The sequence below is a fragment of the Nicotiana sylvestris genome, chromosome 12, assembly GCF_000393655.2.
Source record: "Nicotiana sylvestris chromosome 12, ASM39365v2, whole genome shotgun sequence".
Taxonomy (NCBI): Eukaryota; Viridiplantae; Streptophyta; class Magnoliopsida; order Solanales; family Solanaceae; genus Nicotiana; species Nicotiana sylvestris.
Window position 1 is genome coordinate 106,028,053 of NC_091068.1, and position 25,390 is coordinate 106,053,442.

The 25,390-nt window shown below is 37.4% G+C and overlaps 1 protein-coding gene across 5 annotated transcripts; it reads right to left on the bottom strand.

The window, feature by feature from the left end:
• Positions 1–166: 166 nt before the first annotated feature.
• Positions 167–18,481, bottom strand: LOC104213661 (uncharacterized). 5 transcript variants are annotated; one of them, XM_070163190.1, is made up of 6 exons: positions 18,308–18,475; positions 14,667–14,844; positions 5,818–5,972; positions 5,560–5,716; positions 1,575–1,791; positions 167–408 (listed from the first exon to the last, which is right to left on the bottom strand). In XM_070163190.1, exons 2-5 carry the CDS (start codon positions 14,692–14,694, stop codon positions 1,592–1,594), a joined length of 540 nt encoding a protein of 179 aa, XP_070019291.1. In that variant the 5' UTR covers positions 14,695–14,844; positions 18,308–18,475; the 3' UTR covers positions 167–408; positions 1,575–1,591. The 5 variants fall into 5 exon arrangements, with proteins under 5 accessions (XP_070019291.1, XP_070019293.1, XP_070019292.1 ...); XM_070163192.1 differs by lacking the exon at positions 167–408 and adding an exon at positions 13,302–13,348 and having other exon boundaries at positions 1,199–1,791; positions 14,671–14,844; positions 18,308–18,470; XM_070163191.1 differs by lacking the exon at positions 167–408 and having other exon boundaries at positions 1,199–1,791; positions 14,671–14,844; positions 18,308–18,481.
• Between the last annotated feature and the right edge of the window lie 6,909 nt (positions 18,482–25,390).

The following is a 25,390-nucleotide window of genomic DNA, read 5'->3' on the forward strand; positions in this document are numbered from 1 at the left end:
TGGACAATGGTGGAAGAGGTTGATGGTAATAAGAGCATACTTAACTAGGTCCAGGCTGATTATTCGAAAATCGAAAGCGGTAGACCTTGACAAGTCAATTACCAGGTAAACTTTATATTCACAAACCAAAAAATGCACCAGCATATAAAAATGAAAACAACTCCTGAAGCACCTCAACTACTCCTACTTAAGGTATGATACAGGCTATAGCCTATTCATCCTGGTCACATGTTCCGAGTCCAACATAAGTTGCAATGTGTTTATAGAGTTCAACAGTATTGACAAAAAAACAAAGATGCAAAGCAAGGTAGCATTACCTCTGTCAAAATCAACCAGTAATTAAGAATGAAGACTGGAAGATTACCACCATTGACTTTTGACATAGGAGTCTCACGAAATCTGGTGCTCCTGCAGTGGGAGGTCACCAGATGCATATTAGAATTTGGACCTGAGGACCAATTACAAATTCGACTCCTCTGGTAGCACTAAGTCAATCATCAAACGATGTACAGGAATAAATCTAAGAGAAGTGAAGTATTTTTGTTGCCTTTACTTCAATTTCCTTCAGCTTTATGCTTTTATAGCAACTTCCTTGCAAGCAAATGGTGTTTTTTCATTTAGACAGATTAAAGGTTTAAGTCACGTTAATAACTCTGGATCAGAAAACCTTTAATCCTGGAAAGGATAACGATATTCACATGAAGATGCAATATACGTTACAAACAAAGTAATATCAATTGTTATGAACAAAATAACGACTAACGTAACTAGCGCTAATTGGAGAACAGGGACTATTAGAACAACTCTTAATGCCTCCCTATGGAGGAGCAATATCAAAGATAAATTATGATTCCAAGGACATAGTAGAATTTGCTAAAATAAAAACTGATGTACTTGAGGGATTTCAGTTAAGCAGCCATCCATGACCCAGGCAGAATAAGCTAATAAAGATGCCACAGACAGTGACAGATGGGCCGAGTTAACAGAGATCTATCTTAATGGAGAAACCAATAGCCACTTCCTCAAGATGGCATGAACTTTTTAGAATGTACAAGCTTTATGAAGGAGTTTCTGCAGCTTGGAGAAAGGCCCTTTGACAATAGAATAATTTAACAACTGTGATGAATCCCATTTTTGCCCTCTCTAAATTCAGACCACATACCCTCGATGAATATATTAAATTCAAACATATACAATGTTGTAAAGCATAGAGATGGAGTTCCCTTATTGTATCAAGTAATACATCAACAGCACTGTTAGATTGAGCAATGCATCTATACATAGCCACTAGCAAAACTTTAAGAAAATTTGGGGCGTGAGATAAAGCCAGAACATTGCCACTCTAACTTCCAACAACAGTACAACGAATATAGAAAAATACAGCAGTCCCAGAAACTGTTAGCAAATACCCAAGTATCGTTCATGTAATATCACCCCTTGTACCTACACCATTCTGGTTATGTAAAAAAAGGGGGGGGGGGAAGGGGGGAATTGTGATACTCATTAACATGATCATCTCAAGAGAACAAGGGAGGACACTGTTCTTGCAGCTGGTATTGCGAAAGATAACTCACAAATTTTCCGTTGGAACTCAAGTTGGTCCTTTGGAACTGGATGCATCAGTGTCTTCAGAAGATTTCGAGTCTTTAATTTTCTCCATGGTTTGTTGAATACCTTCTTGATATCCTTGTATGAAACTTTTAAGTGCATCTTTATATGCAGAAGCTCTTGTCATGTAGACTCGTTGCAGTGCTGGTCGTAGTGTCTCCATTCCGCCTCTTGCAGCCACAGCTAGGGATAAAATGTGCAAACGTGTCATACCTCAATTTAGAAACGATTTGAACACGGCTGAAAGCGTTTATTTACTAATGAAGAAACTACAAGAAATATACAATGACAATATTGAAAATGTCACACAATCGGTTATACAGTTAAATGAAAAACTTTATCTGGAAAATTAACTCTTATGAGTAAATTCTCAAGAAGCTACTTGATTGTTAACACCTACAATAATGAACAAAATTCAAAAGAACAAAGCTTAAGTTTATCCAGGAATATGTCCTCAAAAGTTACCCAAGCTTTCAGCTTTAAGGGTTCACTTCTTAGACTTGTTATGGATGATATTGTTGGAAATATACAAACTATAGTTATATGTTATTTTTGGAGAACATAATCTTAAAACTCATTCTGAGTTTCAAAACTTAGGACTTTAGAGAATAGGATCAAAGATTCACAGGATCAAAATAGAATGCACTTATTGATGAATGCTTAGCACCATTTATGATTTCATTCAAGAAGACTGGAGAGTCCAGAAAACAAGGTGACTAGTAGAAATTCAGGTCTTGAAATTAAAATACAGGACAACAGATGCCACTGGAAATTTCACTAGAAATAGGATAAGAGTTAAGTGGCTAGAAGTTTTGAATAATATGAAGTTGCGAAGAAAAATATATAGAGCTTAACAGAAGAATCCATGTGGCTTCTGGCCTAAAACTAGAGCATGTCAAACAGTAAAGCAACACATGCCATAAAATAAGCATGGTTGATTCAGAATTTTGAGATGGATACATGATAAAGTAGTAAGATATGCCACACATAATTAACAAAAACAAAAACATGTAAACAGAAATTAGATTATGATGTTACAATGCAACTTTACAATTATTATTAATTAGAATTAGGATTACCGATATTTGATATGGAAAGAGGTTTTCAAAACAGAAAATGAACAAATAGATTCAGAGGCGGATTCAGGATTTAAATTTTATGGGTTCAGATTCCCAATTTTGACCACATCTCATCTAATTTAATGGGTTCAAACTTTAATTATTTGTACATGTTTAATGATTTTTTAGGCAAAAATACAGGGTATGAGCGAAAGCTATGTGTTCAGTTAAACCCATAGCTTCTACACTGCATTCGCCTCTGAATAGATTAGTGATTGACATGGGTATTGACAGAACTAAACGAATTAAACGGATTCTTAGATAATTGTCTAAACCTGAGAAAAAATTGGTTGCATCAAGTCAACCATCAGGTGTTTGAACATCAAAAGATCATCGGAGCATCAAAAAGCATGACAAGAAATCTTTGGTTATTTTTTCCACAATTTAATATACCAAAAGCTTCACATAATCCTCCCATTTAAAAATACTTTACCAATATGAGCCGAACAATGATAATTCAATTAGCTGCCTACATTCAACCACATGGAGTTTAACATCAAACAGTCATCAGAGTATCAAGATAGTATGACAAGTTTTTCATTGAATTATCGTGGTTCAGGCTCATAACTGTAACTATCTAGGATCATATTAAGCTTTTGGGAAGGTAGAGTAATAAAGGGGAAGTAAATTCAAAGGAAAACTCTAAGAAAGACTTACACAATCCCAAGAAAGCGAACAACAACAACAACAACAACAACAACCCAGTATAATCCCAAGAAAGCCAAAATGGTGAAAAACAATTTATTCAAGAGACTCATCACGAGATAGGCAATTTCTACTGGCAGTTAACTTTCTCAATCTCTTTCTTAAATAGGCAGAAAATTTCACTAGATCTAATCAGACAAAGGCTTCCTACGCCAATGCAGTATTGCCACAGGTGAAAGAAATGTGTCAAGTGTCAATTAGGGCTTTAAGTGCAAAGGGCAATTAAGGTGCTCTTCGGTAAACAAAGATAAAAATGAAAAAAGAAACTAAAAATCATATAAGTAATGCAAGACAATATTACTATAATCACAAACAACAATTATATGGACCACGATATTAAAGAAACAGGTAAATTAATATAGCTGAAGTAAAACCACGTTAATCAAGTTCAGAGACCAATTTAAATCTCTGATAGTCTGATTAAAAATGCAGTTATAGGTTTCTAATTTAGACGAGTGATTAGCTTTCTCATAACCCCGAAAATATGAGCAAAGCACAGCAGTTCCCATTTCCAGATAAAGAATAAAGGTATATGTTAGGTAGATGGCTAATGTAAAAATAGTCAAACTATGATGAGTCCTCTGAAAAATGAAATGAACTTAAACAGAGTGTAACGGATATAGACGCTCCTTGCAGCCAACCTGAACTGATTCGGGATTGATGTTAGTTGATTGATTGCATCAGTAACACGGTCATTCACTACCCTTAATAATTACTAAGTATATCATTTTACCAACTATATTTATTGTTTAGTGTTGCATGATAGAGCCCGTGGGTGTTGAGGCACACTCCTGTGTGTTTTGATGCTTGCACTGAAGTGCCACCTAAGCGAGGTAAAACACCCAACCGTTGCTGCACCTAGCTTCAGAACTTAAAGCGGATTTTTACAACTAGCATGGAAAAGTGCATTTAGAATAGCTAAAGTCCTAGTTGCAAAATTTAACATGTAGAAGAAATGAAGTGCTGCTCATATTATCATTCTAGCGGAAACTCAGAGCAAATACTGTTTATTTCATCACAACAAGAACAAAAAAAACAACTAAATGTGACTCCTTGACCAAATACGTAATTAACCAATCTAATAAGGATAGAGAACCTACCGAGACTGAAGTCAGCTTCTATATAATCCTGGATTGAATCTAAGGTATCTTCAGAAGGAAAAGAAAAATGTGTAGCGAGCCACAAACTTTTTTTGGGAATGTCGTGAGCCGCAAACTATTCAGCACTATACAGAGCTTTTACGAGCATATATCGAAGACCTGGTGCTTTTGACCTTCTAGACTTCAGTCATAACGGGAATCTCAGCAACACTTCGTTGAAACTTTATAACTCAGCAACCTCTACAGTAACAAGCTCTATTGTTAAATAGTTACAGAGGTTGTCTCTGTTACCCTTTTTTCTCAAGAATCCAGAATCCTTATAAATACCATTTCCGGGGGAAAAAAGACCCAAAATCAAAACAGTTGCAAAGTGCAAACTACTTCCAAATTCCAACTAGAAGAAAGAATTTATGAAATGAACATCTTCCAGGGATAGAAACAGCCTCCAGTTGATGTTTTAGAACTTTCAACTAGCTCGGATCTAGAGTGTCATTTTGCAGCTCAGTTCTACTAAGGAAAACAGCCAGAGGCCCAGATTACGGGCAGAACAACCTGGTAACAGGAAGGTGTTTCCTGGTGACTAACTTTTTATGAATAGATTAATCGAGTAAACATGACATCCAATCTTTTTCGATAAGGAGGACAAAAAAGATTGACAGAATGGTTCTGCCTACTCAGACTGACAAGGGCTTGCTGACTTCCTTTTTTTTTTGGCTGTCCTATGGCTTTTTAAATAAAAGGGCATGTAACCAAAAAAATATCTAACTTTTATACTGTACATATTTATGAAAATATTTGCCGCTCTTATGTTCTTAGAAACACTCCCACCATTCATATAAAGATATCATTCTTACCAGAAAGAAGTAGGGGGATTGTCCTAGAATGTATAAATGGACATATCTTTTTAGTACAATAAATTGGATGAAAAGTATTGCTATTCATCCAGCATATCTCTGGTAAAGTTTCCGTGTATAAAAAAGTAAGAGAAGAGCAATCATATATGAAAGACAATTGGTCAGGTATTTTACCTAGATCCTCTAATGTTGACGGTTCCTTATGCTTTCTGCTACCATATTCTTCGTCCACGAGAATCTCACGCTTCTTTTTGTAATCATTGGGCCGAAGTTCTGGACCAATGTCCCTAACCCAACTTGCAGCATAAAGTCTAGATGCTTCCTTCAGCACCTGAACCAAAGTTACCAAGAACAAAAGGTAATTACTGATAAATGCATCATCATAATTCATTACCACAAGATCTTACCAGAAAGAATAAAGAGAACACTCACAAGATAGCGCTCCTTCAAAGATAGTTTCCTGCGTTTTTTGAAGTGGGGAGGGTCCGGTAAAGATGAAGGAAAAGCAATCTCCTTCAAATCATATCGAACATAATCAGATACTTTCCTCCAGACTGTCTTCAGCTTCATTTTGAATCTTGAATTACCTTTACATATAATGCATAAACTCCAAGTTAGTTCATGATCAAACAATATAAATACCTACATACACGTGTGCATGCATATATATGTTGGACTTTAAGCCATTGGGCTTTAAAAGAGAAGAAGTGTGAATTGGAAATGGAGGGAAATAAAATGGAGGGAAAATGAAAATTTGAAGAAGTGAACTTTTGTCTTGCACTTTGTCCCTTATTGGTGAGGGACAATCACATTTATGTGCTTATATATAGATTCACTTCTTAAAGCTCTTAAAAGGAGTTGAAGAGAATGAACCCTCGCGCCGTCGTCGTCGCTCGCTCGACTCGGCTTTGGTTTTGGCTTTGGCTTTGGCAAATGATCGATAAGATTATTTTTGGACAAAATTTATTTAATTATTTAATAATTAATTAAATGCCAAATCACTGCTGAACGTTCAGAGGGCCTCACTGGCCGCGGTTCTGCCGCGACCGCGGTAGAATCGCGGCAGTCAGATTCAGAGAAGCTCTCTGGCCGCGGTTCGGCCGCGATCGCGGTAGAACCGCGGCATGCCGCGTATTTTCTGAAAAGGCACCTTTCCAGACACCTCTTCTGATATTTACCTATAAATTCTGAGGCAAGGCTGCATCTTCCATATACGAAAAAGACTCTAGAACTTCTTTCTTTCTGAATATACTGCATCCTAATTCGCAGTCTCTCTCTCAAATTCGTAAGTGTGATTTTGCTCCGTTCTTTGAGTTCGTTGGTATCCTGCAGTTTGTATTGCCACTGTTGCAGGAAAGGTTTATTCCGTTTTATCCTGGGAGGATTTAATCCATTACCTTGACAACGTGTGAGGGGGTTAAAATTCCTTAAGGACGCACAAGAAAATTGTGGACTCGGAATATTTCTGATTCTTTACTATTTGATATATTTCTTTATTCTTCTAACAGTTTCCTGAATTTTGTTTTAACTCAGTCACTTTAATAAGCTTAAGGAATTTTATTTACTAATGTTTCTGTGTTGATTATTAAATTATTTTCTTTATACTTTGTTGGAGACTAAAGCCTTGTTGCTTTCTACTCCTATAATTGTTTATGTCCGGTTTAAAGTACATAAAAACTTTGCCGGAATAATAAACGTACGGGTTTGAAGTATATAAAAACTTCACCATTGTTACGTGTTGTATGGTTAGTTTGGTATTCAGTTTGAAGATATCAAAAACTTCACTGATTAACAAGTTCTGTATTGTTTTCAACTTTACAGAAATATGACGAATGAAAACCAAACTAATGGAAGTGTTGCGGGAACGGTTGCTGCTGTTACAAGCCGTTCTACTCCTGCTCATGCTATGGCACCGGCAGAAAAACCCGGAAAGTTTTCCGGGATTGACTTCAAACGTTGGCAAATGAAGATGCTCTTCTATCTTACTACGTTGAGTTTGCAACGTTTCATCAAGGAGGATCCTCCGGTCATGGCTGAAAATACTCCGGATGATGAACGACTTGTTGTAACTGAAGCATGGAAACATTCTGATTTCTTGTGCAAAAACTACATATTGAGTTGTTTGGAAGATGGCTTGTACAATGTCTATAGTGTCATGGAAACTTCAAAAGCATTATGGAATGCACTAGAGAAGAAGTACAAGACTGAGGATGCCGGACTTAAGAAATTCGTGGCTGCAAGGTTTTTGGATTTCAAGATGATTGACACTAGGTCCGTCATAACTCAAGTCCAAGAATTACAAGTCATTGTGCATGACCTCCTTGCTGAAGGTATGACCCGAATCAATAATTTTATTAATAAGATTTATCTTATTATTAATTATGAATTTGTTATTGAAGGTATGGTCATAAATGAGGCCTTTCAAGTCGCTGCTTTCATTGAAAAGTTACCTCCGTTGTGGAAGGATTTTAAGAACTATCTTAAACACAAGCGGAAGGAGATGACACTAGAAGACTTGATTGTTCGTCTGAGGATAGAAGAAGACAACAAAAATGCTGAAAAGAAGTCACGTGGAAACTCGACAATAATGGGGGCAAACGTTGTTGAGGAGGCGCCACAAAATAAGAAGAGGAAGAAGGCTTCTGGACCAAAGAATTACCCAAGCAGGAAAAAGTTCAAGGGTAATTGCCACAACTGTGGAAGATCTGGGCATAAAGCCGTGGATTGTCGTGCGCCCAAGAATGATAAGAAGAAAAAGAATCAAGCTAATATGGTTGAAGATGAAATGGAGGACTTATGTGCCATGTTGTCTGAATGCAATTTGGTAGGAAATCCAAAAGAATGGTGGATAGATTCTGGAGCCACCCGCCATGTTTGTGCTAACAAGGAGTTATTTTCTTCTTATGCCCCCGCAGGACCCGACGAGACAATCTTCATGGGAAATTCATCTACCTAAATGAGGGCCTTTTTAAGCTAAATGTAATAGCAGTTCCTATCAATAAAGTGAATGTTTCTTCTTACTTACTTGAGTCAAACACTTTATGGCATTCGCGTTTAGGTCACGTAAACTTCAAAACATTGCGGAAGATGATAAATCTAGAAGTATTGCCAAAATTTGATTGCATTAATTCCAAATGTCAAGTATGTGTGGAATCAAAGTATGCTAAGCATCCTTATAAGTCCGTTGAAAGGAATTCAAGTCCTTTAGACTTAATTCACACAGATATTTGCGACATGAAGTCAACACCATCACGCGGTGGGAAAAAGTATTTTATTACTTTTATTGACGATAGCACGAGATACTGCTATGTTTATTTACTTAATAGTAAAGATGAGGCAATTAATGCTTTCAAGCAATACAAGAGTGAAGTTGAAACGCAACTAAACAAAAAGATCAAAATGATAAGAAGTGATAGGGGTGGCGAATATGAATCTCCTTTTGAAGAAATTTGTTTGGAAAATGGCATTATTCACCAAACAACTGCCCCTTACTCTCCACAATCTAATGGAATTGCGGAGAGGAAGAATCGAACATTGAAGGAGATGATGAATGCATTGCTAATAAGTTCTGGCTTACCACCGAACTTGTGGGGGGAAGCTATACTTACAGCTAACCGGATAATCAATCGTGTACCTCATAGTAAAACACAGTCCATTCCTTATGAAAAGTGGAAAGGAAGGAAGCCTAGCTTGAAATACTTCAAAGTGTGGGGGTGTTTAGCTAAGGTACAAGTTCCTAAACCTAAAAGAGTTAAGATAGGTCCAAAAACGGTTGATTGTGTGTTTATTGGATATGTAACCAATAGCAAGGCATATCGTTTTCTGGTTCATAAATCAGAAAATATCCTGAGATTCACATTAATACGATAATAGAATCAGATAATGCTGAATTCTTTGAAACTATTTATCCGTATAAAAAGGAAAGTGAAGTGACCTGCCAAAAGTCAAAACGACCTCGGGAGGAAATAACAGATGGTATGCCTAATGAAGAAAATCCAAGAAGAAGTAAACGTCAAAGGATATCTACTTCATTTGGTTCAGATTTTCTGACTTTTCTGTTAGAAAATGAGCCTCGTACCTTCAAGGAAGCAATGTCTTCCTCAGAAGCACAATATTGGAAAGAAGCTGTCAACAGTGAAATAGAATCTATATTGAGCAACCATACCTGGGAATTGGTTGATCTTCCTCCGGGTAACAAAACGTTGGGTTCTAAATGGATTTTCAAGAAGAAAATGAAAGACGATGGTACTATTGACAAATACAAGGCAAGACTTGTTGTCAAAGGATTTAGACAACGAGAAGGTCTTGACTATTTTGACACATACTCGCCGGTAACAAGAATTACATCTATTCGGATGCTAATAGCGTTAGCCGCCTTGTATGGTCTTCAAATCCATCAAATGGATGTAAAAACAGCCTTCTTAAATGGTGATCTTGAGGAAGAAATTTACATGAACCAACCTGAAGGGTTTGTGGTTCCGGGAAAAGAAAAGAAGGTGTGTAGACTTGTTAAGTCTCTTTATGGATTAAAACAAGCACCCAAACAATGGCATGCGAAATTTGACCAAACAATGTTGTCAAATGGTTTTAAGATTAATGAATGTGATAAGTGTGTTTACATTAAGAACGTTCAAAATCATGTAGTCATTGTTTGCTTATATGTTGATGATATGCTAATAATGAGCAAAGACATTGCCGACATTCAAGCTACTAAGCGTATGCTTGCTAGTAAGTTTGATATGAAAGACTTAGGAGTTGCCGATGTAATTCTAGGAATTAAAATCCAGAGGACTCCTCAAGGTCTAGCTTTGTCTCAATCACATTACGTGAAAATGGTACTTGAAAAATTCAAACACTTGGAATTTAGAAGTGCAAGGACTCCAATTGACTTAAACCATCATCTTATGAAGAATAAAGGCGAAAGTACGTCTCAATTGGAGTATGCTCGTGTGTTGGGAAGTCTAATGTACATCATGAACTGTACACGACCCGATATAGCTTGTGCAATAAGTAAACTTAGTCGATTCACAAGTAATCCCAACAAGCATCACTGGGTGGCTATGAAACGAGTTCTGGGATATTTGGAGTATACCCAAGACTACGCTTTGCACTACAATAAATATCCTGCGGTTATTGAAGGATATAGTGATGCTAATTGGATAACCGGCTCATCAGAAACAAAGTCCACAAGTGGATACGTGTTTACTGTTGGTGGAGGAGCAGTATCTTGGAAGTCTTCCAAACAGACATGTATCGCTCGCTCTACAATGGAATCAGAGTTTATAGCATTGGATAAAGCCGGTGAAGAAGCTGAATGGCTTCGGAATTTTTTAGAAGACATTCCGTTCTGGCCAAAACCTTTGGCTCCTATTTGCATACATTGCGATAGTGAGGCTGCAATAGGACGGGCAGGGAGCGTTATGTATAACGGAAAGTCTCGTCATATACGACGAAGACATAATACCGTTAGACAACTACTTTCTAGTGGAATTATCACTATTGATTATGTAAGATCAAAGGATAATGTTACGGATCCACTTACAAAAGGCTTAACTAGAGAGGGAGTTGAGAAATCATCTAAGGGAATGGGACTATGGCCGAGGACAAGTCAACATGGCGGTAACTCTACCTAAAATTTTGGATGTTCCGAGATCTAGGTTCAAGGAGCTCAAACAAAGTTGTGATTGACCGGTTCAACATTGTCAAAACAAAATCTTTGGTCCATTCTCGTGATGAAGACAATGTTCAGTAACAAGGATAGAACTTTACACGTTCTTTAATGATTACCTAAGTTTGATGAGGTATTTATCAAATAATGTCAATCTAAAGGATTACACGTTTAGGAATCACTTATGTAAGTGTGAAGAAGAAGCCGCTTCAATGAGAATTCTGTAAGGCCAATTCTCTACGCACTTATGAAACCAGGCGGTGTTCATGGCTGAAACGAACACAACAATGAGAACCAAAAGACGGTTAAGGGTTGGTTGTGTGACATATGGCTGTCTAGGTATACACTAAAAGTTCGACGGTTCAAAGATATCAAATCTACCGATTGACCGAGTATATCCGACATATGTTCACTACGGAAAGTTCAAAGGGAAACCTACTTATCCAGATGCAATTAATCCTTACTTGCAAAATCACATAGCTTTCATCTATGATCTTTCTTGATACAGCCATTCCCATTCATGTGGGGGATTGTTGGACTTTAAGCCATTGGGCTTTAAAAGAGAAGAAGTGTGAATTGGAAATGGAGGAAAATAAAATGGAGGGAAAATGAAAATTTGAAGAAGTGAACTTTTGTCTTGCACTTTGTCCCTTATTGGTGAGGGACAATCACATTTATGTGCTTATATATAGATTCACTTCTTAAAGCTCTTAAAAGGAGTTGAAGAGAATGAACCCTCGCGCCGTCGTCGTCGCTCGCTCGGCTCGGCTTTGGCTTTGGCTTTGGCTTTGGATTTGTCAAATGATCGATCGATAAGATTATTTTTGGACAAAATTTATTTAATTATTTAATAATTAATTAAATGCCAAATCACTGCTGAACGTTCAGAGGGCCTCACTGGCCGCGGTTCTGCCGCGACCGCGGTAGAATCGCGACAGTCAGATTCAGAGAAGCTCTCTGGCCGCGGTTCGGCCGCGATCGCGGTAGAACCGCGGCATGCCGCGTATTTTCTGAAAAGGCACCTTTCCAGACACCTCTTCTGATATTTGCCTATAAATTCTGAGGCAAGGCTGCATCTTCCATATACGAAAAAGACTCTAGAACTTCTTTCTTTCTGAATATACTGCATCCTAATTCGCAGTCTCTCTCTCTCAAATTCGTAAGTGTGATTTTGCTCCGTTCTTTGAGTTCGTTGGTATCTTGCAGTTTGTATTGCCACTGTTGCAGGAAAGGTTTATTCCGTTTGTCCTGGGAGGATTTAATCCATTACCTTGGCAACGTGTGAGGGGGTTAAAATTCCTTAAGGACGCACAAGAAAATTGTGGACTCGGAATATTTCTGATTCTTTACTATTTGATATATTTCTTTATTCTTCTAACAGTTTCCTGAATTTTGTTTTAACTCAGTCACTTTAACAATATATGTACTAAAACTAGAGGAATTATTTTCTGATATAATGGTCAAATAACTGTTCACGGGATGGAATGTGAGAAATAAAAGGTCTTCAGAAACTGGTTCTCTTTCTGACCCAAGAACTACCTACTTTCCTTAAAAAGAATATAACTGACGAAAGGGTGCAAGGCAGAGAAACTCATTTTAACTGTTGAATCAACGTATAGCAATAATCATGATGGATCAAAATTATGTCTCCTTGATTAAAGCCTCCTTTTTATGTTTATTGCGAAAATAAGTTCTAATTAACATCCTAAAGTCATGTATGAGACCTATTAATCCATTGTTAGATGTTTACAGTCTACTAATGAAGAAATCATTACATGTTACCATTGAAAAGATTGCAAATGGAACTACAACAAGAGTGCCACTTTGCCTGTTCAATTCATCTGTTTTCTTTACCCCAGATACCTTCATCAGCAAAAGAGACTACTACTTCTTGAAGAGTTCAACCTAAAGTATCACGTTTAGTTCATGTCTATTCATCTATCCTTCTGTGAGTTCCTCTTTCGGGCAATTTATCAAACACTTTGTAAGCACAATAAAATCTACAGAATATGAATTCCTACATTCATTATTACCACCGATTGTGGTTTGTCATTGGAAATTGGAATGAAATGAAAATGAAGAATGGGATGCGCGAGATAACTCACCAATAGAAAGCGGCTCCGCAAAAAGAGATTTGCGCACTTTTTATTTTGTAGAAATGTAAACTAACAAACTTTGGAATTTTAATTTCTTTTACTGCCAGTGTAAAGTGTAAAACTTTTAATATATTCCAAATAAGGCCTCGTACCTGGGGCTGGGGGATCACAATTTGATTGCTCTATGCTCGACCGTTTTCTTCAAAATAAAGGCAAGGCAACAATATTTGATTATTTATAACTCGTTCTATTCTTGATATTCATTCTTTTTCTTTTTTTAAATTGGTCGCACTAATTTAACATTATTACAAAGGGGCAAAGCATACAATAAAAGTTTTAGAATACTACGAAAAAGTTCAATAAATTTAGATTGCTAGCATTGCCATCACCAGTTGAAATAAAAGTATTTTACAAAATTCATTCCGATTTCTAATATTTCAGAGAATAAATAAAAGTTGATAAAAGAACTAGAACAGAGTCAAATCCAAAGGAAATTTTATGCAATCAAATCTAAATTGTTTTTATGTCATCAAATTCAGCGAGGACGCTGAGTCCATAATAGGGTATATGTAACACCTCAGACTTTAGATAGAGTCCCACATCAGCAAAACACAATAGAAATGCTGGGTATATAAATTAACAAGTCTTAGACCCTAGTGACGCATTTTAAACCCGTGAGGGTCTAGGCCCAGAGCTGACAATATCACTAGTGGGCTAGACTGTTACACCTAGCAATCTTGGGTTGCAGGTTAATCGGGTGTAAATTTTCTTCTTATTCTTCCTAAGTTCGATAATAACTTCAATTTATGGTCTTTTATAGACTTTTGTTTTGGAAAGACAAATATAATATTCTGTGCTTAATATTTTTTTGATCAAAGTTGACCTTTTTTTAACTTTTCTGTTAAACTTCCTTCAAAGTCAAAACAATGACTCAAACAAATTAGTTTTATTATTAGATTATACACAAGCCATTAAGGAGTATTAGAAATAGTATTATAGGAATGTAAATACTATTTTACAATGAATATTAAATTAATACATAAGGAGTCATTTGCGTTTTTCACAATGAGCAACAAATATCGTTTTTTTTTAATTGTAGAATTCAGTACATAAGCAACAAAAAAAAACTTTCAATTTTTTGGTTGATTAAATTGAAAATTTCGGTCAAACTATAAAAAAGAAATAAGCAAACAAAATGGAAAAAAAGAAAATACTTATACGGTGCGGGTGGATGCGGGTGTATGTACGGGGCCGATGAATGCGGATGAATATGCGAGGTGGGGCGGGGCGGGACGTGTTAAAATGTTCGTGGGTTTATGTGGGTTTGCCCCGCATAACTTGCCATCCCTAGAAATCAACACTCTTAGTGGAAAAAAATCGTTGAAGTACTTGACAAACAAACTCTTAAAATAAATAGAAACATGGCTACTGGAGAAATACTTATAAATTAATTCAACCATTTCATTTATCAGAATATAATTCAGAAGTATAAATAAAAGATTTTCGCCTGAACTAACTTACTACTGTTGCCTTATATGAGATCATAAGGTGCAGATCCAGATGAAAATATTCAGGTGCTCTGTAGATTGTAGATCATACTAACTAGTTTAACTGCCAGTTTACTTTTCCTCCTTCACTCATCGCCACTTTTTAATTTACTCATCACGTGCACATAGAAAACAAACCAGCAGCAATCTGCAAGCACCATCACTAAAATTATTTCTATATGTACATATGAGAGACAATAAGCAGAAGCTTTCCAAAAAAATACTGAAAGCGATTTATATTATTAAAAAGTATGACAAGTTTTCTGGAATATCACCTTTCACTCTGCATGTGATATTAAGAACAAAATGAGAATAAACCTACGAGTTCACTAATTAGAATGCCTTCTACATTGTCATCTACTTGCTATTTTCTTTTTCTTCATATTCCATATCTTATCAACTTTATTTTTTATTTGTGGGATCTAAATTTTCATCAGATTATTCATCAGACAGAGAAGACAACAAATTTTAATAAGTTTGAATAGCCTTCAAGCTGATATATGGATAGTGTAGTTGAGATTTTTTGGGAATATCAATAGATCTTAATTAGCTCCTTTATATAGAGTTGTTGAGTCGGTTATAGTTTCCGGTCTAAATTGAGTTCACCAAAGACTAAGTTTACCAATTTTATTGGAGCAGTAAGCCTAACCGAAAATAGCAAGATGACAACAAGAATACGACAGAATAGAGCAAAATCAAAAAGAGAATGCTAGAATGAACGAGGTAAGAACATAAATTCTACACAATAGAGCAAAATAAGAAGCATACAATGCAACAACTAAACTTTAACGATCCGATAGGTTGTTTTGCTTTTTAGATCCCCATTCCCCTAAATAAGACTCCCGTATGTGCTCTAGCTATTTTATGACTTGCGGGGATGATTAGTTCGGAATTTGAAAAGGTTCGGATTGAAATCGGAATACTTGGTTTCTTAATTTAGGCTAAATAAGGCTAAGTTTCACTTAAGTCAACGTTTTAAGTAAACGACCTCGGAATCAAGATTTGACGGTTGCAATAGTTTCATATGATGATTTCGGACTTGGGCGTATGTTTGGATCGGGTTTTGGATGACACGGGAGCATTTCAGCGCTTAATAGTGAAAGTTGGCTCATGGAAGGTTTTAAAGTTCTTTAAATTTTCTTTGGAGTAGGTTTTGGTGTTATCGAGGTCCGTTTGGGATTCCGAGCATGGGAACAGTCCCGTATGGTGATTTAAGACTTGCACACAAAATTTGAAGTCATTTCGAGTATTCTAAGTATAATTCGGCGCGTTCGGAGCGAATTGGAAACTTGAAGTTCATAATTTGATTTAATTTAGTTTTGGGGTGCGATCTTTAGTTTCGTTATTATTTTACGCATTTCGAGAGTTCGAGGGGTTCCATATTATGTTTATAGACTTGTTGGTGCATTTGGACGGGGGATCGAGGGGCTCGGGTGTGTTTCGGACCACCCGGAGCTGAGTTGGAAAAACCAAATTTTCAGTTCTGGTTTCCTTCTTCGTGAATGTGGTAGGACTCTCGCGTTTGCGAGGAAGGAATTGGGCTGGGGGAATTTTCGTGCTTCGCGTTCGTGTGATGGGGTCCGCGTTCGCGAAGGGTAAGGCGAGCTGGATAGGGGTGGCACCGTTGTTCTTCGCGTTTGCGAAGGTGCCTTCGCGTTCGCGTAGGGCAGGGTAGCGCAGGTAAGCCTCCGCGTTCGCGAGGCCCTGGTCGCGTTTGTGATGGTCAAGTTTTTTGGGCCTGGGCCGTTTGCCTTCGCGAATGCAAGGCCTTTTCCGTGTTCGCGAAGAAGGGGCTGCTGGGAAGTGTCTTGTTTTAAATCAGGACTTAGGCTATTTTGAGCTTATTTAATACACTCTTGGACGATTTTGGAGCTTTAGAGAGGGGGATTTCAACCTATATTTTGAAGGTAAGTTATTCCTACCCAATATTAGTTTAATATATAGATTATGGGTAGATTTTAACATGTAAAATTGTGGAATTTATAGGTTTAGATAAAAAACCTAGGTTTTAATAAAAATGGGATTTAACCATGAAAAATGATCATGAAATGGCGTAAAATTTTTATATTTGAGTTCGTGAGGTTATAGGTAACATATATCTTCGAAAATTTTCGGAATCCGGGTACGTGGGCCCGGGGGCAAATTTTAGGAACCTTTCAATTGGGGTTGGGTAATCACTCTAATAGTTAGAATATGAACTTTTGAACATGTATTGATTAATTTATATAATATTTGACTTGTTTCGGATTGTTCGACATTGAGTTGAGGCCTTAGAGCAAAATTTGTGACCGGAAAGTGGGCTTTGAGATGAGTTAAGTCTCGTGTCTGACCTTGTAAAAGGGAAATTACCCCATAAGTGCTTTAAATTAATATTTGCTTCTAATTGTTGGGGCTACGTACGCACGAGGTGACGATAGTCTGTGCGTAGCTACTACTTATGCTTATGTCCGGGTAACTTATGACCCAAGTCATGAATTACATATAATGTTTGTACCCTACTTGTTAATTAAGGTGCCTAAATTATATTATAAGTTGTTAGAGGAATTGTAAAGGACCGAATCTCACTTGCTAGAATTATAAGCGGATTACTTCACCGTTAATGAAAATTGTATTATATCGGGTATTACCTTTGTGATAACGTTTAAGTCAAATGCTTATAAAGTATCCTCTCTTCTTGTGGAACGGGCCGAATTCCTCGACAGTAGAATAGATGCATCTATGGATCGTGCCGCACATCCCTCGACAGTGTACACGTTATTCTGAATCGGGCCGTACGACCTCGGCATAAAGCGTGCTTAATAATACTCGGAGCCTAATCATACTTGATATTATTTTGTGGCTTGTGGGTAAAAATCATTTAATGACAGAATTTACGTGGAGGTTATTAATTTATGAAAGAATTATTTGTTTCTGCTTGATAATGAGTTATTGTTATCATTTACATAACCCATGCTTAATTAGAATTTCTGTATTTATATTGTCAGCCAATAGTAAGTGTCGAAGTCGACCCCTCGTCACCACTTCTTCGAGGTTAGACTTGATACTTACTGGGTACATGTTGTTTATATACTCATGCTACACTTCTGCACTGATCGTGCAGGATCTGAGGCAGGTGCATCTGGCGAACACACCAGCACACATCCCCATTACCCAAAGGCCTAGTGGTTAGCTGCTTTCCTGAGCCGTTCAGCAGCACCTAGAGTATCTCCTTTACCTTCATTTCTGTCTATTTTTATTTCAGGCAGTAGCTAGAGTTTTGTATAATCTATTAGTGCCCATACACTTGTGACACCAGGTCTTGGCACTCACACTAGTAGACTTATGGTTTGTGATTATTACTATGGTTATGATTGCACTCAACTACTTCCGTTTTATTTATTTAACCTGTTGTTTCTTAAATCTTTTAATTAAGAAAAGTTTAATTACTTGGAAATTCATTAAAAAGGGAAATCACGTGGTTAGTTCACTGTTGGCTTTCCTAGCGGTGGTACTGGGTGCCATCACGGCTTGTAAAAGAATTGGGTCGTGACATAAACGTACAATACATAAAACATATATTAGTAGAGAGAGAGAAGTAGAAAATCGAAGAGAGAAGAGAAGAAAGTACTCACAGAGATTAAACTACCATAGCCCTAAAATTTGGCTAGGGTTTTCGACGATTAGAAGCAGCAACTGACTAAGTTGACTCTCTCTGTCTCTGGGATGCCTCTGTAATTAGGAAGAGAATGAATTTGGGGAAAGAATATAGATGAATTGGGGGCAGGAGGAATTGGGAATGAAAAATTAATATAGAAATTAGCGAAATAGCGGGTACCCTTATTTGCCTTTTCAAAATGGGCGAAAATATTTTATTAAGAGGTTGGGAAGGAAATTTTTGGTGAAAATTTTTAGTAGGCGTTTGGACATAAAAATTATAATTTTTGAAAAAATTTAATATTTGTTGTAGTTTTGTGACTGGAGAAAAAAGTTTTCTGAAATTTTTGAAAAACTCATTTTTAATTTTTTTTCAAAAACTTGCAAAATTTCATGGACAAACATATTTTTTTAAAAGAATTATGGACAAACGGGGCCTTAGACCACACTTAGGAAGTGTAGCTTTTAGGATTAAAAAATAGCAACGATTTAGAAGTGTTATAATGTAGGTGAATAAGTGTTGCCAATTATTCTATGATTTGAAAAAATTTAAAAGAGCGTGATCTTTACTTTCTAAAAGCAACCTTTTAAAGCTTAACCTAAAAAAAAATCAATATTAGAAGGGATATTAGTAGTGACGGAACTGATGTAATGTATTTTACTATTATATAGAAGTGAGACTCTGGTGTACGAACAGAATTTTGGGTGTACGAACAGGGCTATTTTTGAAATTAAAAATCACTTTAGGGATAAATTGGTCATTAAGTTAGGTGTAATTTCATATACTACATATAAAAAACGTGTCCTTCTCCTTGACAGACACACGTCTAATTTACTTTTTTTATTTTACCTTTGCTCCATTCCACCTCTCTCTTTCTCTAATTTTTCTTAGCTTTTCTTCCTTTGTTGTTCCAACTTCTATGACCGTCTCAGAATGTCTTCTGTAGTTATTCTTACTTCCTGAAGTGTTGCATGCAATTATGCAGGTAATTTATTTTATTTAATCCTTTTCGGGAAGCAATTTGACATTTAACTTAGGGTTTAAAATTAGTAATTTGAGAATGGAGCTTTTCTTCTAGAGATGGACCAAATAATTGAAAGGTCTCCTACTGTGCATCCGATTTCTTGGAGTTCAAGGGAAAAAAACTGGTGATGACTTCAACATAGGATCTACTCGATAGTGATCTTTGGGTGGTGGCTCAAATCAAATTTTTATGATTACTTTGGGTTGACTGGTAAGATAGCAGATAAGAAGCGGAGAACTCTTTCTGTTTTACTATTTTTTCCTTCTTCTCTCTCATCATTGATCTCTTTCGCCCTCCACTTCATGGTTTGCATTTGCAATTTCTTCTCTTTGTCAATGTTTCTCTTTTGTTTCTTTCTTTATTGCTATATTTGTTGCTTATGAGAGTTTGATGGTCATTTATTAGTAGTCCCCTTCTTTTTAGAGATTTTGTTGCTTAATTCTGTCGAAGTAGTGTGTTCAATGCATGTGTATCTTTGTGTATCATTTTCACATGGATGTCATTATTTAGCTGAAACGGTAAGAATATAAATCTTTTGCCTCTTACTATTATTTTGCTGAAATTGATAAAACTCTAATAGTAATCCTTGCCTATTTATGTACATCCAAGTGACCTGTCACAACCCAAAATTCACCAAGGGTAATGATGGCACCGGACACCACTGTCAGGCAAGCCAACACTAAGAAATTAATTATATTCCTATTTTAGTATTTATTAAAATTATTTCTTTTATACATTAAACAATAAATATTAAAATTTTACTGTATAAATAATGATGTCTTTAACAAACTAAATATTGAATAATCCCATAATCATCCCAGAACCCGGTGTCACAAGTGCATGAGCAATCTCTAGGAAACAATGTAATACAATAACCGTCCGGAATAAAAGTTGGACAGTAGAGAAAAAAATACAATACAATACTTTGAAGGAGACTCTGCTGGCTGCGGGTCGTCTCGAGAAATGCAGCTCACCTAAGTCCCCGTATCAACCATGCCGCTGCGCCAAGCTAGGCCACTAGACATTCATGTGCCTGTGCAACAAAAGCTGCACAACAAGTGTAGCATGAGTACGAAAACAACGTGTACCCAATGAGTATCCCGTCTAATCTCGAAGAAGTAGAGACGAGAGATCGACTTCCACACTTACTAATGGTCCAATATCGGGTACAGTAAAGGGGTGAATAAACATGAAACAGAGAAAATATATGAAATAAACAAGTATAAACACATGATACAATTCCCCTCTTTATAATTTTACTCGAGCTTTCAACCAACAAGTTCCCTCCATAACTGGAGCATATACATAGGTATGGTGGATTTCATTAAGGAAGTTATCATGATTCAAATCAGGAAAAGATCTCCCAGATTCACTGGCTTCTGGCCAAATATCATGCACAATTCCATGAGAATAGTGTATATATATATATATATATATATATATATATATATATATATATATATATATATATATATATATATATATATATATATATATGCCGAGGCGTACGGCCCGATCCAACATAAAAGTAAACTATGCACTGCCAAGGGTCGAACGACGCAAACCATAGATGCAACTATTAACCTGTCGAGACGAACGGCCCGCTTCCATGACAGTGTGGTACATAAATCCTGCCGAGGCGAACGACCCGATCCCATAAGAGTAGTAGAAGGAAATTGTTACAACCCATATTCACGTACTTTAGTTCATGCCATACGGTAGTCGACGTAAATCCATGAAGAAATTATCTTTAAGATGATAAGAAGTTAATCCTATTGGTCTTGGATGATACAAGGGTGTATAAGGGTGGTTAACAAGTATTAAAAGTTAAACGAATCAAGGATGTTGTAAGCCATATTTTCGGGTAAACCTAGAAGTGATTAATATACTCAAAAGGTTGTGTTTTAAGGTATTTGAATCATATAATATCCGTATCATAAGTTTTGAAGTCAAATGAGTTATGAAACAAAAGTCGACAAAAGTAGTCGCAACTTACGTTCATAATTTTACTTAAACATTAGGTCAAATGTTACTAAGCTTTTCTCCCAAATTACTTGGAATTACGAGATGATCTATCTACCAAATTGAAGATCTATGAGTCTAGTTTCCAATGCATTAAACCGTTTATCAATACGATCTCGGAGTAGAGAGATATTCTTGTTTTTGCGAGACTATGCCAAGCAGCTCTCAATAGGGCCCACATAGGCGGTTTGAGATATATGGATATAAATGAGATGCCTAAACCCCATTTTTAGTCATTCATTTTTATTATATTCAGAACTTAGAACCCTAAAAATATTCTCTCAATTTTCTCTCATGATCCAAGACCCAAACAAAGGGCAAACAACACAAATCAAGTGCCGGGAATCCCGTGGCACTAGTAAGTTTCTTGTTCTTCTTGTTGTTGCTCATTTTTTGTGTTGTTCCAGCTTATGTGGGAGGTTGTTTTAAGTGGTTTATATTCTGTAAATACTCCCTCAAGTTTTTAATATCAACCCTAGGTGATTTCAAGTTTTCTAAAGTGATTCTAGTGCCGAAAACCCCTAATTGATTGCTAGTTTCGCTTCCTTGTTCTTGTGGCACCTTTGGAGGGATATTTCGTGGAAAATTAAGGTCAAATTGGAGTTTTTCTTTCTGTTTAAAGGTAAGAAAACTCTTACTCTACATGTATTTAAGATTATCCAAGTTGCGGCTAAGTCGTTGAAGCTAGAACTTGTGATATATATATCGAAAGGCTTGGTAGTAGTGTTGTTGGTTGGTAGATTATTTTGGGAGGCTCAATATGATTATTATTGATATTGTTTGGGCTGTTTGGTGATTGTTTTGACTTATGATAAGTCATATAAATAAGGGAGGTATTGTCCGTTTCCTCGTAAAATAGGTTGTGGATGATACATAATAGTTACGACACCTAAACGATAACGATAGTGTCATTTCTCTTATTGTAGACTAAGGAGTCGTGAAATTTGCATAGATTGAGATTGGGCAGTATATACAAGATATGTGAGGCTATCCCTTTCCTTCTTTTGCACGACTCCGATTGTACATAATGTAATGAACGAGCTTCCAAAGATACTCCACTCTTAGAAGCTAGCAATACTTACATTGTTTCCCTTCTTATGGAATGATTGATGTTGATGTTGCTTGTCTTATTCTTATGTTATCAATATTGTTGGTACTTCCTGATTCTTATAAGATTCATGATGAAGAGTTAGTCCTAATAATGTGTATGGAGGATACCGACCTTACATCACTCCGAAGTTTAGAATGTGATTCTCTTGAGTCCAACACACATTATATATATGTGCCTATTTTACTCTACCGAGCCACGCTATAGTCGGCCGGGTATGACACTTATTATGCAACCACTGATCAGTTGGGTTTTACCAAGCTCCACGTGGCCAGGTACGATTCTACCGAGCCTTATGATGGCCGGGTACGTTTTTACCGAGCCTATTATGGCCGGGTATGATATGATGATGATGATGCCCACAGAAGCGTATGTTTTAAAAGTTTATGTATATATACATATGTATCATGCATTACATGTCAGTAGCCCTCAAAGGTATCCAGATGTTACAGGTTGTATATTTTCTATCCCTGCTTACATTATTGTTCGTACTTATGGTTCCCTGCCTTACATACTCAGTACTTTATTCGTACTGACATACTTTTTATTTGTGGATGCTGCAGGTCTTGATAGACTGGTAGACACAGCTCCCCCACCACAGTAGGCTGCCCAGTTCAGCGATATTGGCGAGATCCCTTCTCCGGACTTGCCATCGTCTTGTTATGCATTTTTGTTATAGACATCATGGGTATGTCGGGGCCCTGTTCCGGCAATGTTGCAGCACTTATGTTCCTTTAGAGGCTCATAGACAGGTGTCGACTCATGTATAGTTTGGTATGCCTTGTCGGCTGATTTTTTGTTGTATAGTCTTTTATGGCAGCGTGGTAGCTCGTACCTTATATATAGTTTCTTGACTGTCTGGTCATCCCATGTTATGTATGTTCATGCCATTATCTTTTATTGTTGGTTGTTCATGATCCATGTCTCCCATTTATATTGATCTCGTCGGCCCTTAAAGATAATAAAGAAGGTTAGATAAAATGTACGTTGGTGCTCGACAAATATGGCCCGAGTGCTAGTCATGACCCTCTAGTTTAGGTCGTGACAAACTTGGTATCAGAGCAATTCTGTCCTAGGGGTTGTCTATGAGTCGTGTCTAGTAGAGTCTTGATTATGGATGTGTAGCGCGCCACATTTATAATCAGGAGGCTACATGACATCTAGGGTTGTTACCTTCTTCCTGAATCTAGATCGTGCGTAGAGTTGAGTCGTAAGTGTTCGTCTCTAATATTCACCTTGTTTTCTTTTAGTGATGCCTTCGACTAGGAAGCAAACGATTAGTAGACGGCTTGATACAACTGTGGGAGAGGGTACCAGTCATGTGCCCCAAGACAGAGCAAGCCAAAGTGAGGCTCAGAGTGATATGCCGTCTCATACCTCATCTACTCCGTCTCCTCTAGAGGATATTAAGAGGCACCCATCACCACCAATTCCTTCGTCTGGCACTATAGACTAGGATATGCGGAATGCGGTGCAGTTGTTGACTAGCTTGGTAGTTGCTCAGTCTCGGAGGAAGAATACCGGTGATGTTGCTAAACCGGTTAGTACGAGAGTTCATGATTTTATTAATCTAGACCCTCCAGTGTTTACCAGATCAGACCCCAAGGAGGACCTGCAGACTTTTATTAATCAGGTTCATCATACACTACGGGTTATGCATACTAGTGATACAGAGGCAGTAGAGTTGGCTTCTTATCGGCTACAAGATTTAGCAATTTTCTGGTATGATAGTTGGGAGAGATCTAGGGCTCCTAACGCTCCTCTAGCTGTTTGGAAGGAATTTTCTGAGGCGTTTCTTCATCACTACTTGCTAATTGAGATACGACGAGCTAGAGCTGATAAGTTCTTGAACCTTCGACAAGGTAATATGAGTGTGCGAGAGTATAGTATGCAGTATGATTCTTTAGCAAGGTATGCTCCCCATATGGTGTCCGAGATGAGCGATAGGGTGCATCTGTTCATGAACGGGTTTGGACCACATCTGATAAATGAGTGCACAACAGCCTCCTTGGTGGAGGGCATGGATATTTCCCGTATTTTGGCTTATGCCCAGACCATAGAGGATCGTAAGCGCCAGCAAAGGGCAGCTAGGGAGCAGGATAGGGGCCAGCATAAGAGGGCGAGATTTGCAGGGTATTCTGATGACTTTAGAGGCAGTGTCAAGCCCCAGTCTTCGAGGAGTTCGGCGCCACCTGTAGCTAGTGCTCCTCCAATATTTCAGAGTCCTCAATATGATCGATTTACCTATTCTAGTCCATTTTAGAGTTCGTGGGCTTCAGGCTCGCAATATCACATGGATACTAGTCAGACGAGACCCCCCAACACCACGTTGTGATTAGTGCGGCAAGGCCTACTTTGGACTTTGCCATCGAGGTTCTGATGCGTGCTATTCTTGCGGACAGCCTGGCTATATGATGCGAGATTGTCCTAACAGATGAGGTGGTGGTATGGCTCAGCTGACTAGATCTGTGTCTGGTTTTTCCTTATCAGTTCGACCTCCAGTACGGGGTTTTCAGCAGTCGACAGGTCGTGGTAGAGGTGCAGTGCTGAGTTCGAGTGGTGCTCAAAATCGAACCTATGCTCTAGTAGGTCGACATGATCTTGAGTTGCCTTTGGATGTTGTTACAGGTATATTATCTGTGTCTTCTTACAATGTATATGCACTAATTGATCCGGGATCTACATTATCATATGTTGTACCCTTTGTGGCTAATAGGTTTGGCATTGAACCTGAATTGATAAGTGAACCACTTGCGGTATCTACTCCGATAGGAGATTCTATGATTGGTAGAAGGGTATATAGAGGTTGCACAACGATGATTTGTAGTCGTCAAACCTCGGCAAATTTATTTGAGCTAGAAATGGTTGATTTCGATGTGATAATGGGGATGGACTGGTTGGCCTCA

What these genes read in the sequence shown, in the direction of transcription:
- LOC104213661 (XM_070163190.1), bottom strand. Translation starts at nt 14,694, where the DNA reads ATGATCTCATATAAGGCAACAGTAGTAA. An exon ending in ATATAAGGCAACAGTAGTAA is followed by an intron (nt 5,973 to 14,666) that starts GTTAGTTCAGGC and finishes TTATATGTAAAG; the next exon opens with GTAATTCAAGATTCAAAATG. An exon ending in GTCAACATTAGAGGATCTAG is followed by an intron (nt 1,792 to 5,559) that starts GTAAAATACCTG and finishes TTTTATCCCTAG; the next exon opens with CTGTGGCTGCAAGAGGCGGA.